The following is a 14,275-nucleotide window of genomic DNA, read 5'->3' as shown; positions in this document are numbered from 1 at the left end:
GCTTCAAGGTCAGAATGTGGTGGTGGTTTTTTTGTGTTATTTATTGTCACGTAAATCATAAGATTTAATTATCGTTTGTTAACACGATGATGACGTTATCATTTATATATATATACACACACACACACACACACACATTTTGTTATTATTTGTACAAATTCGTTGTAATGGTGGTGGTTTTTGTGTTTTTATTACAACGTCGTCATTGTCCTCGAGACCACGCCTAATGCTCGATGTACTCGCTTGATGGTCAGAACATGGTGGTGGTTTTTGTGTTTTTTATCGTCACATAATCTTAAGATTTAAGCATCACCTGTTACCACGCTAGTGGCGCTGCCATAATCCTAAGATTTAAGCAACCCTTACTTCTTCATCTTCGTACATTCTGTCTTTACATACCCATAACATACATATACATTCTTTACTCATTCATACATATTCATATGTTGTACATATATCTATCATACACATTCATCCATTACATACATACCTCCCTTGTAAATACGTGCGATATCCGAAGATCGATCACGTACCGACAAGCTTTCGTTCACATTCAAGATATACATAATTAACATATAAATCATACATGGCATACACTTACCATTTAAGGTAAGTGTATTAACTATCACATCGAGTATGCACACAGCCCCGAAAACATAACAAGGAAATGGGCCTAGAAACTCACCTGAACTCGGTTACGTTCCTCGTTAATGGTTATTCCCTTCTTGAGCTACGCACGACTAACTGTATAACAATTACACGTATCAATTATCTATCGCCACCCATAACGTGTCTCAAGTTTGTTTATAACCCCCAAGGAACGGGGGTCCGGGGGCAGCGCCTCTCGCAGCGGGGTCTAGGGGCGACAGCCCCTAACATGGTCCAAGGGGTTCGAGCTGTCTTAACACATTTTCCATTAGGATTTTAAATTATTATTTTATTCTCTAACCCATTTGTTATAGCGAATTAAGCCTAATTCGTTATCTGATCGTAGCCTGATTCGTGGTCTAATTCGTTATCAGAACTTAGCGAATTGGCGAGTAACGAATCACCTGATTCGTTATCTGATTCGGCATCTTACTTGATCTGATTCGTTAGATTAGTTCGTTAGCTAATTCGTTATCTTGACGTGACCTGATTCGTTATCTTAACATAACGAATTGGGTGAGTAACGAATCACTTGATTTGTTATCTGATCATAACGAACTGGGGAACTGATTCGCTATCTTGTCCTGACGAATTGATTTACTAATTCGTTACCTTATCTTAACGAATTGTATTAATCTTATCCAGACTTTGACTCAGAGGTCAAAGTCAACATCATCAAGAACATCAACACAGTCAACATCAACGGATTCAGCAATTAACCTCAAGTCTCAACCAAATAACACGATTTTCGTATATGTAGACTCGTAATACTGGCGCCAACAAACCCTAAGTGTCCTATCGGCCAAAAATTCATGTTTAAAGGGTGTTTTAATTGATATATACATACGCCTCATCACAACAATCAATTGACCTATCAAATGTTAATGGATTGCTCTGTGGATTAGTTCGTTTGCTTCGTTTTCATCATTTTCATATAGATCTAGGATTACCTAAACGAAACCGAACCTAAACGGACGATTTCTAACTATAAACGTACCTTAAACGAGTTGGTTTAGAACACGAGCTGGTCTTGATGTAGGGTTGGCTCGTCACGACGTTCCAGCACCCATAAGCTCGGGTTTTCGCCTTCGGATATTGGTTCGGGATATAAGATGGTGTTTGTGTGTGTTTTTGATGGTGTAGGCTATAATGTAGAGATGGATAAAAAAATGGAAAGGTTTATTGTTTATGGGGTATTTATACTACCTTAAGCCCATGGACCTAAGGTCCATTCCATCTTTTAAATTCCAAGCCCACCCTCTCATAGTTTATTATCTAAACTGATACACGACACACTATTAAATAAACGAAACTTGTTTTATTAATCTTATCAGAATCAGGATGTTACAAATACACACATTAAAATTATTTTTTTTAAGTTGGGTCATGTTAATAAATATAACTTGATGTTTTATTTTCAAATACCATAAACTTTCTATGCAATCACCAACTTCAAACTTTGTACGCACAAACGCTTTATTCTAAATTTGTGTTTCTAAATTTGTTTTGTTTGATATTCACTCTTAAATAATTACCCATCTATTATTCGACTTGACGGAAACCAAAGAAATTCAATATGGTACACTTTAAAAATGAATTTATAATAATTTATAAAAATGACTTTCATATTTGGAATTATAATCAGCAACTAAGATAATATATATATATATGTATATATATATATATATATTATCATGCCATACCTTTATTTATATATATATAATTATAAGTTTCATACGCACATACCTCATTTTTATCATATACAACATTCATATCATCAACTATCACCTGGCACCGACAAGCATTCATTCATTCATAAATCATATAAGGCATACACTTACCACTTAAGGTAAGTGTATTTACTAATCACATCGAGTATGCACACGACCCTGAAAACATAACAAGAAATGGGGCTAGAAACTCACATGGATCATGTTTCGCTCTCCGTTAATCGTTATCCCTTTCTTTAACTGTGAACGGCTAATTGTTATATATATATATATATATATTTGTTAATTAAATGTATAATTAATTAATTTGGCATTTTAGTTAACCAACGTATTGTCTAAGTTGGGCTCGTTTGTTTAGTTCATGGTGATGGGCTAGTTTTGTTTTAAATTAGGACATGGGCTTAGCATCTTGTGGACTTAGTTAGGTTAGGCCCAACTGTCCATTATGATGTCTGGGCCCAACTAGGACTGGGACCAAAGCCTAACAGAGAACTGAGTGGCCAAGAACTCAAGGCAGAGAACCCTTGGAACCGAGAACTCAAGTTTGACCGATAACTCAGGTCACCGAGAACTCAGGTCACCGAGAACCCGTGTTGACCGAGAACTCAGGTCACCGAGAACTCGTGTTGACCGAGAACTCCATGTCTGATGCTTTCAGGTCCTATTTTCTATCTTTATTCCTTTATAGGCTCAGGTAACAACTTTTAACCACCTTTTTCCAGCCTCCCTAACCGTTTTACACTCCACATTATTACATCATCAAGATCTAACCCATTTTAGGTATAAAGCTTAAACCTTTATAATTCGTAAACCCGTTTTTAGCTAAGCCTTTATCTAATAAGTTGATTAAGTCCATTTTAACATCAAGTTTACATTTTTATTGCATAAGGATGACCGATCTTCCTTCATATCAATCATTAGGGAACACGGACTATAAAAATGTAATCTTTAAGATAAAACGTACATTTACGATTCACTTCTAACTACGGTTTGCTTTAATACGTGACCTTGGGCTTGTTTCTTGCTTGTATGATTAAAGACTAATATTACTATGCTTGATTTTTGGGTTCGGATCTTCGGCGTCGGCTATGGAGGTGTTTTTTTTTTTTTGCTTAAGTGTGTTTTATGGTGTAGGCTATGGTATAAAATGGATGGAACTGGAAAGGATTAGGGTTTAAGGGGTATTTATACTCCCTTAAACCCATGGACCTAAAGATCATTTTCCATTTTTTGGTCTATAATTAATTACATCTAATTAGCCTACTTATCTTTCGATCTTTATTTTTATTATTTTATTATTTCTTTACCAACTCAAGTAAACATTTCTATAATAACAAATATATATATTAAATATTATTATTTAATTTTGGGATGTTACAGTATAAGACAATGCATTAAGAAACTTGATTAAAAATCAAAAATGACAACCAAATACAGTAACGCAATATAAAAAAAACCCACAAATTTTTTTTTATTCTTATATAACAATATGGTATTCTAATTAAAGATAAAAAAACGTTTTTAATTATGATAAAAATAATTTCTAGAAATAATATCTTATGAAAAAATTATAGACATTTTAAAATAATAGATAAATTGACATATTCCTTAAATGTGGAGAGAGAAAATCATCATAAGTGGATCATTACATTCATGCCCTTCTAATCAATTTTTATTTTTAAATTAATATCCATCATTCAAATTTAAGATCAATTGATTAGATTTCTTATCAGGTTTCTGATTTTTGTTGTAATTTGTATTTTAACTTTACACATAATTTATTTATGATATTAAGAGTTTAATTAGATATGTTTTAGATTCCGTTATTCTTCTCCTATTAAAAGGAGAATTAGTTGCCCCTACAAGTCGAATTCTTAACATTTCAATTTCACGAAATTTTCTTAACATTATAAAAAAATCATTAGCTCCATTATTCAAACTCATATTTTCTTTTTTATGTTTTAAGTCATATTTCCTTTTTTATGTTTTTTTTTCTTTTTAACACAAATGATACTCATGCTCTATTTTACACAAATAAGTCTGAATTAATTATACCTCCGATTTAAAAAGCATGTGTTATTATCAGATGGGCTATCCTCATATTAAATGTTTTTATGACTTTATCGGTTAATAATGAAACAAAACACCAAGGTTTCTTTTGTTAACACGAGACTTAATAGAACGATGTCATTCATGGCTGACAATTTTAATCAAGGAAGGGTAATAGAAACGCTAAAATATATTGTGATTGGTCATGAGGTATGTTTGGTCGTCATTTGTTTAATATGAATCAGCTTGTAACCTAAATAAAAAACGAGATTTTAATTCAAGACTGACAAGTTTAGTATGCGTACCTAGGATTGTAAAAAGAATATACTGTTAATGATATTCCTGAGAATTATTATTAACACGTTAAATTAGTACATATCATCACATTAAAAAAACAATTAAAACAAATAATGAATTCAATCAAACTAATTACTTTGTAAAATAAAAGTTAGAAGTTTTATATTTTTTTCTACAAGGCACCTAATCTATCTTGTTAACTAATCTTGCTTAACATTCACACAACAGAAATCAAACTCTCACTATTTTTGTAAGAAGAATACTCTTAATCACCCTGATATCCTCGTGAAAATTGAGCATTCAATTTGATTAATTGGTTTGATTAGGTTTTTATTTTCCAATTCAAAGGGAAATTAATTAATTGCTTCCCTGATATCCTCGTGAAATACTATTAGGTTTGATTAGGTTTGATTAGGTTTTTATTAATTGTCTAGCTCATCTTTTGTTTTCTTATGTTGTTTATATCAGGTAATGAAACCAAAAAAATCATAGCTTCTTTGGCTAGCGTAAGAGACCAAGAATCGTCTCATTCATGACCAACTTTTATGGTGTTAGGAGAAGGGTAATATAGATACCAAATTATATTACGGCTGATAACGAGGCAAGTTGGGTTGTATCATTCATCAATATAGATCATTTTATGACCAAACTAAAAAATGAGACTTGCCTATTCAAAACTGAGGAGTTTAGCATGCCAACTTTGGATTGTAAATGAACTCGATTAGACTCATCGAACCAACTCATTTTTCTTTTCTTTTCTTTTTTTTTAAATGAAGTTTGTACCTTTTTACAAATTAAAACACACAAAATTTTTAGCATACAAAGATAAGTTCACCGGTTGATAGAGTAAATATAAGGCATATGGATTATTTTTTAACCTGGCATGCGTGCCAGAAGTGAGCCGCGTGTCATTAAACTTATACCTGGTCTGCGTGCCAGAAGTGAGCCACGTGGTCTGCGTGCCAGAAGTGACCCGCGTGTCAGTAAACTTACACCTAATGTGCGTACTAGAAGTGACCCGCGTGTCATTAAACTTATACCTGATCTGCGTGCCAGAATGGGCCCGCGTTCCATTAAACTTATACTTGATAGTTGATATGCATACTTGAAATGATCTGCATGTCTTCAAGATTCTGTTAGACATAATAATAATAATAATAATAATAATAATAATAATAATAATAATAATAATAATAATAATCTTTTATTGAAAAGTAAATAAAGATCCTACATTACACTTATATTTTTTATAATAAAACAAAGTGAAAAGAAGAATTGTTTCATTTATATCAGTCAAAAGAGGATTACAAGAACATGGTTACAAAAGGTTTCCATAAAATCGTTATTACATAAAAGGATGATTTGCACAAGATTCTATTTTACAAATGTTTCTGGGTTTGATGGCCCTTCTTGATCTTGATGTTGCGGGTTTTCTTGCTCTTGAGAAGTCGGAGTTTGTGGTTTGTCATCTTAGGACCCACCCAGATACTCCCGAAGTAATTAAACACCATTTGCATATGCGGCAAATTATGGAATTGCATCTTGAATAGGAAATGATAGATCATCAAACTCCCGCAACCTCTTTTTATATTTGCTTCCAAATCACAGTTGTGCAAAGAATGTTCTTCAAGTGGGCGCTGGGTCTTCATGTACTCAACACCCTCCTCAAAACCGACCCTTCGGCCGGCTTGAGAAGAAATGTTAAGCAATATTGCAAGACAGTCCTCCAGCTCTTGCCCGTCTTGATATGGTCAATCACCTCTCAAATGACGAACGTAATGGGTACCTAAAAAAACAAAAGAAGCGAGTAAAGGAATTTGGATAAGGAAGACAACGTACCAATGGAAGACACTCAACCATAAGCCTTTGTTTCTCTTCTTCAGCCCTTTTTGCTTTTTCCTCCAACTCATCAAGAGCTCTCATAGGCTTAGTATTGTCGGATTTAAGCACATCAGCCTGCTTCACCATTTCTTTCGCTTGCTCTTTCTGCAGCTTCGCTTCTTCATCATACGACTTGATCAAATAACCTTACACAACAACTTGACTTTCCAGCGCAATGTTGGCTTCCAAAGCCTTTGCCAGATCAGCTTCCTTTTGGTATCTTCGCGGACAGCAGCAAGGATATCGTTTTGCTTTTTATATGCTTCTTCCCAAGACCGCGCCGCAGCGGCTTGACGATCTTTCTGAACTTGTAGTGCGATTTCAGCATCCTTAAGCTTCCACTTGGCAGTGTTAGCTTTTAGACGTTGTTCATCAGCAATCTTTTTCGCTTCCTCCACCTGGTTCGTCATCTCTCCCCGCTTCTCCCCCATAGACATCCACTCCCAAAAATTTTATTGCCCGCTAGCCACAACATTGGCTAAAGTAAAATTAAAACCACAGATAATATCATGGCGGGAACGACCACGTTGGAATGCACGCTCCGCAGGCAGGACTCCATGGCGGAGAAATTCAGCACAGGTATCCGCATCTGCGAACCGCAACCCCTGGTTTAAGGGCCAATGTTGTATGTGAAGGTGGTCATCCTCTCCCGGATTGGCCATCCAATAGTAACTTGAATCAGAAAGACGATGAAATCGAGCCCCATGAGGAGATTGTTGGGAATATGAGGTCGCCCCTTCCCCTGTTTGATGGACGGGAGAAGAATGAGAAAAGTGCGGGGGAGAAAGTGGTGAGTATTGCGGTGATTCTTCCCTCTCCAGGTTCACAACATCCTGCACCGGTTTCTTCCCCTTGGAATCCGAATCTTCTTCAGGAATAATGATTGTTTGCGGAGAGGATGGTGGTTCTTGAATAGTTACACCTTGATCAGGTGCAATTGTTTTTTCTGTGAGCAATATAGAATAGGTAAAAGTGGTTGTACAAAGAAATAATTTATGTACCCTTGCGGAAATAATAACTTACTTGGTGGTGACCGCATGGCCACATCCTTGACTCGGTCCTCAAGACGGACCTTTTTCACTTTCTTTTGCCCCGCTGCATGTTTTTTCTTCGGCGGGTCATCAGTCTCTTTCACGTCGCTGGACTTGAAAGCCCGATGCTTCCTTTTGCGTTCCAGCTCTGCCAAAGCACGCATAGTTTCCGACAGTCCAGATGTATTGGTAATAAGTTTCTTTTTTTTGCGGGGTGATGATTCGTCACTCAAGGATAACAACAATATCACCTCATCAGAAGTAAGTGCATTAAAAGGACGAGGGTTGAGAAAGAACTCACCTAACTCAAAAAGGTGCAATCCTCATGTCCAGAAGCTTCTCGTTAGGACGACGAGCCATGGTTATCTTAACCACGTCTTCACGGACCCTGAAAAATTTGGTCCTCCAATTATAGGCACTGCGTGGGGGTTCATTTCATATAATCCTCTTGGCAACAGTGGCACAGTTGAACCAACCACCACGACAGTGCATCTTGTAAAACACAAAATATTTATCCACCTTGGGCACAATATTGTTAGCCATGCAAACAAATTCAAAGTGACAAATTGCATCAGGCTGAAGCGATGGATTTGAGAAAGATGGATCCCATGGCCGGTAATGACATTTCCTAGAAACTTGATTATCAGAAACCGAAGGTTCCCAGTGGAAATTACTCAGCATACACAGCCATCTTACATGCTGGAGGTTTATCAACCGTGGATCTGGCAGCGGGGGTACTCCGGCTCCCATTATGGAGCTATGCCATAGGTAGCTATGAGCTTCTCAAACTTCGAGCTCTTCCAATTAATCTTTATTTGGTCTATTAACGGAGAAATTTTCTTCTCCTGGGCCATTATTTCGGGGGGTAACGAAAAACATCGAGCAATGGTGACTAAAGGGATAATGGACAAGAAATTACAGATGATAATCTTGAATTTGAGAGAAATACAGATGAAAGATGAGGAAGAAAAGGCGATAAAGTTCTATAAGGAACCCAAAACGTTATATTTATACCATCGTAGTTCATGTGATGGGAAGGCGAAAGTGGAGAGAGAAAGTGAATGGTCTGGTAAGAAGGTGACACGTCACGCGGGAAAACTGAAAAAGCGAAAAAGGAGGTACAGTATGGTATAGTTGACAGCAGGCACAGACGTCACATCACCACGCGGCATCTACAAAGTTTTCACATCAAACCTTCCATGCTTATCTTTAAAAGAATAGAAATATCTCCACAATCACAAGCAAAAAATTCAAAATTCCCATAAAAAAATCTTATGTCCAAAAGTTCACCTGCATAAAACTTTACGCGGAAGAAACAATGGACTGGGGAACTTATAGAGGTATGGTAGTGAAAAGATCCAGATACACATAAAGGATCATCCGCGGGTCATTCAGGGCTTCCTAAGAAGTCACCCGCAGAACATTCACACCACCCGCATAACTTAAGTCAGATAAAGATTAATGAAAAACTCCAGAGACTATCCGCGGGTTACTTAAAACTCTCTCATAGGTCATCCGCAAGACATTCCCATTACACGCAAAGATGACAGAAGAGTGATGTCAGCAAATCAGTTGTAACCAACTTTCTTCTAAAAAATTTACGCCAAGATTCTTCCTTGGAAAGCACATGATGCAACAACTAATTAGGGGAGGACAGCTGGTAAGGTTGTTACAACCGTGCACATGGTCAGTTGTCTCGTCCTATGATATGTGGACACGTCTCTAGTTTGTTACAAAGAGCATATTCTAGATGAGGACAGCTGTACCAATAATATTCTCTAACCATCGGCTATAAATACCCTGTCCATCATCATGGGGTATTGATTGAGACATCACATATTACATCAATCACTTAAATTACTTTCTCTCTCTAAGAATTGTACTTATTCTCACGCTGGATGGTGGTTACGGGAAGACCCCCACTCTTGTCCTTCCCGTAACGAGCTCACGGTGTTCTGTTTTACAGGTTTCCGTCACCGGACTTGCTGAGTTATCATTCGTACTGCTGAGTTACTTGTTATTTGACCCGTATTCTGTGGAACCATCAGTCCAGCCTATCCGGGTTTAGATCGTGCTTCTTCAAATTATAAATAATGTGCCAATGTAAAATTTATAGCCTAACGAGAGTCTTATAAATTGAGTTATAATTTATATATATTAAACTTTTCTCTTTAATTTAAAGGAGCCAAACGGGTCGATTAGTGAGTGAGCCTACCTTGCATGGCTCCGGAACAACTCGCTTACAACTGAACCGATTTTGCACAAGCCTGAAACTTTTTAAATAGTTCTATTCCCTCCATAACTTGAAATAAATAGAGAATTAAATAAAATCTTGTTGTAAACCCCGTTTTCTAGTGAGTCAATGATTCACCTCTCTCATGTTAGTTATATGTGAGCCTATCCAAATATATTTGATTTTCTGTTATTGTTAAATTAGGAAATTAAACGTCATACGTCTTTTTAAACCTTTAAAAATTGACCTATATTATTATTTTGTTAAAACAATAGTATATATCCTTTTTTATAGTCAATCAGTCCACTAAACCCGACCCGACTCGACTCACGCATGTTCTATTTATACCACAGTGAGCATGTGACTTGTACGAGGTACAAAACTCAAAAGTATCTGGTCCTACGTTAAACCATTCTTCAACAACTATTCAAAATCTTGCATATTTCACGCCCAATGGCTGATTATCATTCTTCATCAAATATTTCCTATTTCAAAACCTCAAACAACAAAAACATGTCACATAATCTTTACTCCAACGAAACTGGAATCTACATCAGCAAACACCCTTCAGTCACCCTCCCACCCGACCCATTTCTCGACGTTGTTTCGCGCATATTCTCGCACAAACACGCTGGCCAAACCGCACTCGTTGACGCCACGTCCGGGGCCTCCATCCCGTACTCTGAACTCCAACCTTTAGTAAAATCTGTTGCCAGTGGGCTCCACCAAATGGGTGTTGCCAAAGGTGACGTCGTTTTAATCCTCTTACCAAATTCAATTTACTATCCCATTATTCTTTTGGCTGTTTTGTACCTTGGTGCCATTGTCACTACAATGAATCCGTTAAGCAGTTTCTCCGAGGTTAAGAAACAAACAGTCAGTTTAAATACGCGTATCGCCTTCACTGTTATCGATCGAGCTGATGAATTAAACGTTATCGATATTCCTTCCATCGTTGTACCCGAAAACCCCGGAAATATTAATTCAAACCATGTTCAATATGCAAATTTTTATAACCTTTTTTCGGGTAATCGCGAATTTGTTCGTGAATCTTTAATTAACCAAGATGACACTGCTGCTATACTTTATTCATCTGGAACCACAGGCTCTAGTAAAGGTGTGGTATTGAGTCATAGGAATTTAATATGTGGAGTGGAGTTATTTGTAAGATTTGAAGCTTCACAATATAAGTTGGAACATCCTGAAGAGAATGTATATTTGGGTGTGGTCCCCATGTTTCATATTTATGGGCTTTTGTTATTAAGCTTGGGGGTTTTGTCATTAGGGACTAAAATTGTGGTTATGAAGAAGTTTAGTGTTGATGAGATGGTTTGGTGTATCGATAGGTACGCGGTGACTCATTTCCCCGGTGTGCCGCCGTTGGTGACCGCGTTGATTAGGGCGGGTAAGGGTGGTGCTGGTGAGAGGTTGAAGAGCTTGAAGCAGGTTTCTTGTGGTGCTGCACCTGTGAGCACAAGGATTATAGATGACTTTGTGCATTGTTTTCCTCATGTTTATTTTGTTCAGGTAACGAAATTACCGTTTTACCCCTTGGTTGTTAAAGAGACGTAAAAAGTGGTGTAAATTATTGACACGACGGTAAAACAAAATAAATTCGCAGGTTTGGGTTTTGAATAAACGAACCTGTTTAGCTAAGTTGGTTGTGTTTGTGTCAACCCGGTGGTTCATGGGTTGACTTGTTGAACCTGTTTTTTTAAAAAGAATATGTTTTATGTCATTACTTAAATTAGTTGGTATTTTATGTCAAAAAATAAAACTTAGAATAGAAACTAATTAACGTAAACGTAAGATATTATTATTTTGTTTTATTTACATTTGTAATTTTCTTTTAAATTTGTAATTTTAAAGCACTATTTCATAAAATATAACTTAAAATAGAAACTAGTTAACGTAGACGTAAGATTTTATAATTTTGTTCTATTTACATTTGTAATTTTCTTTTAAATTTGTAATTTTAAAGCACTGTCATAAAATAGAAACTAATTAACGTAAACGTAAGATTTTATAATTCTGTTTTATTTACATTTGTAATTTTCTTTTAAGTTTGTAATTTGAAAGCGCTATGTCAAAAAATAAAACTTAAAATAGAAACTAATTAACGTAAACGCAAGATTTTATAATTTTGTTTTATTTGCATTGATTTTTTTCTTTTAAATTTGTAATTTTAAAGCAGTAATATATGAACAAAATTTGGTTTAAATGGGTCGCGTTCCTTTCAACTCACGAATACGCGTGTCGTGTCTGGGTTGATGTGTCTGCCATATTTTTTGGTTCATTTCAAATTTTACGATGGTGTCGGGTTAACTTGCTCAACCAATTCATTTTTTGTTTTATCTTTTTAAAACATGGTTTATGTCTAATTTAAATTACTTGGTATGTTATGCAAAACGAAAAATATACATTTGTATTCTATGTTGTAAAATTTTACTTTTGAAATGTTAAAATGCGAAAAAAATATTTAACAAAATGGGCTTAGCAGTTCGATCGAGTAAATATGGCTGACATGATCTTCATGTTTGCACAAGTTATACCGTTAAGTGCTTGTGTTCAGGGTTATGGCATGAGTGAATCAACAGCTGTGGGCACTCGTGGGTTCAACACTCGCGAAGTGCATAATTACGGGTCGGCTGGACTATTGGCTCCAAATATGCAAGCCAAAGTGGTAGACTGGGTTACTGGTTCACATCTCCCTCCTGGAAAAACCGGTGAACTTTGGTTACGCGGGCCTGCTATAATGAAAGGTAGTTAAAGCGGACATTTTTCTTTATGATTCAAATATCTCGCATATAATAAAAGATTTCTTGATATCTAACATACTTTTGTGTCTAAATTTGGTAGAATATTTGAACAATGTGGAGGCGACACTATCGACTGTTGATAAGGACGGTTGGCTGCATACAGGAGACATTGTTTATTTTGACCAGGACGGGTATTTGTATATAGTTGATCGTGTGAAAGAGATAATAAAGTACAAAGGGTTTCAGGTAATCGTATAAATGATTTATACCGGTTATTTTTATATGAATAACATGACTGATTTTTGAATGGCTGTAATGTAGATTGCTCCTGCTGATTTAGAGGATGTGTTAACATCTCATCCGGCCATTCTTGATGCTGCAGTAACAGGGTGAGTGTCACTAATTTGTTCATAACATATTTTCTTGGTGACAATAATCTCATCACATAATGAATTTGAAGTTATTTTTTGTTTATTACACAGAGTGAAGGATGAGGAAGCAGGCGAAGTTCCAGTGGCATTTGTTGTGATGAAGCCAGGAGCTAAAGCTTTTGAGTCTAGCATCATTGACTTTGTAGCTAAACAGGTTTGAATCATTATTTTCAATCTGAACAATCTTATAATGGTGAGGTGGCAAATGAGTGAGTCGGGCGGGTGGGTAAAGGGGCCAAAGCAGGTGTTTTTAGGCGGGTTCAAGCCGACCCGCAATCCCTTTTTATCCACATTTTGATATTTTTAATGTTATATATGTGTAAAATTTGATTTGTAAAAGCTATATATTCTCAATCCCAAAAATCTCATAATGTTGGTTGCAAGTTGAAATGGGCGGATCATACGGGCGGGTAAATGGGCCAAAGAAGGTGTTTCTGGTGCGGGTCAAGCCGACCCAGAATCAACTTTATCCACTTTTTGATATTTTTAATGTTTATCGCAAAATATGATTGTAGAAACATTTTTCAAAATGATAACTTTTTCTTGAAAAAGATATGTAAGAGGCTTCTTGGCATCTGAATGTCTTTCAACCCGTTTGACCTGATTGACCCGCTTGATCTACATTTCATTTTCATCTAAATCACTAAAGTTTTTCAAATCATTTGATGTTCATGATCCACAATGTGACAGGTGGCACCTTATAAGAAAGTGAGACGAGTAATGTTCACTAACATGATACCAAGATCTGCAGCAGGAAAGATTCTGAGGAGGAAATTGAAGGACCAAATAGATTCAAGACTTTAATGTGCCCTTATATCTCTTGGATCAACAACCCGATGCGCATTTCAAGTAGCAATACTCACTTGAAAGGTTGATCAAACCATTAACCGCTTTCTGGCTTGTGCAGAATATTTTTTTTACCTAATACATTTTGTAAGAGCTCACTAGAGGCTTGAATTATTTTTTTTAAAATTTATTGAAGTGGGGTGTGCTTGTTATTCGTGCAATTATGACTATTCTTGTAGATTAATGCTATTACAAGATCATTGAACACAAATGAAATGTGTCAATTGTCCAATACGTTTATGAAAAATAATGATCACCACCCAAGTTTTATAAAATCAAAAGTGATTTTATAGAAATGGAATGCATAAGAACAAAATAAAATTCATAAAGATTATTATAAAGTTACTAGTTGAAGTTTATAAGTGTTTAT

The 14,275-nt window shown here is 36.0% G+C and overlaps 1 protein-coding gene across 1 annotated transcript; it reads left to right on the top strand.

The window, feature by feature from the left end:
• The first annotated feature begins 8,521 nt into the window (after positions 1-8,521).
• LOC143621311 (4-coumarate--CoA ligase-like 6) lies at positions 8,522-13,940 on the top strand. The gene is made up of 7 exons (XM_077092773.1): positions 8,522-8,754; positions 10,298-11,396; positions 12,442-12,631; positions 12,729-12,874; positions 12,950-13,017; positions 13,111-13,213; positions 13,750-13,940. The coding sequence occupies exons 1-7, from the start codon at positions 8,522-8,524 to the stop codon at positions 13,861-13,863; spliced, it is 1,953 nt and encodes a 650-aa protein (XP_076948888.1). The 3' UTR covers positions 13,864-13,940.
• The last annotated feature ends 335 nt before the right edge of the window (positions 13,941-14,275 follow it).

Source organism: Bidens hawaiensis, unplaced genomic scaffold (genome assembly GCF_021521415.1).
Source record: "Bidens hawaiensis isolate Kalapana, Puna unplaced genomic scaffold, B.hawaiensis_p1.1 tig00002839_1, whole genome shotgun sequence".
NCBI classification, from domain to species: Eukaryota; Viridiplantae; Streptophyta; class Magnoliopsida; order Asterales; family Asteraceae; genus Bidens; species Bidens hawaiensis.
This window is presented reverse-complemented; position numbering and strand designations above follow the sequence as displayed.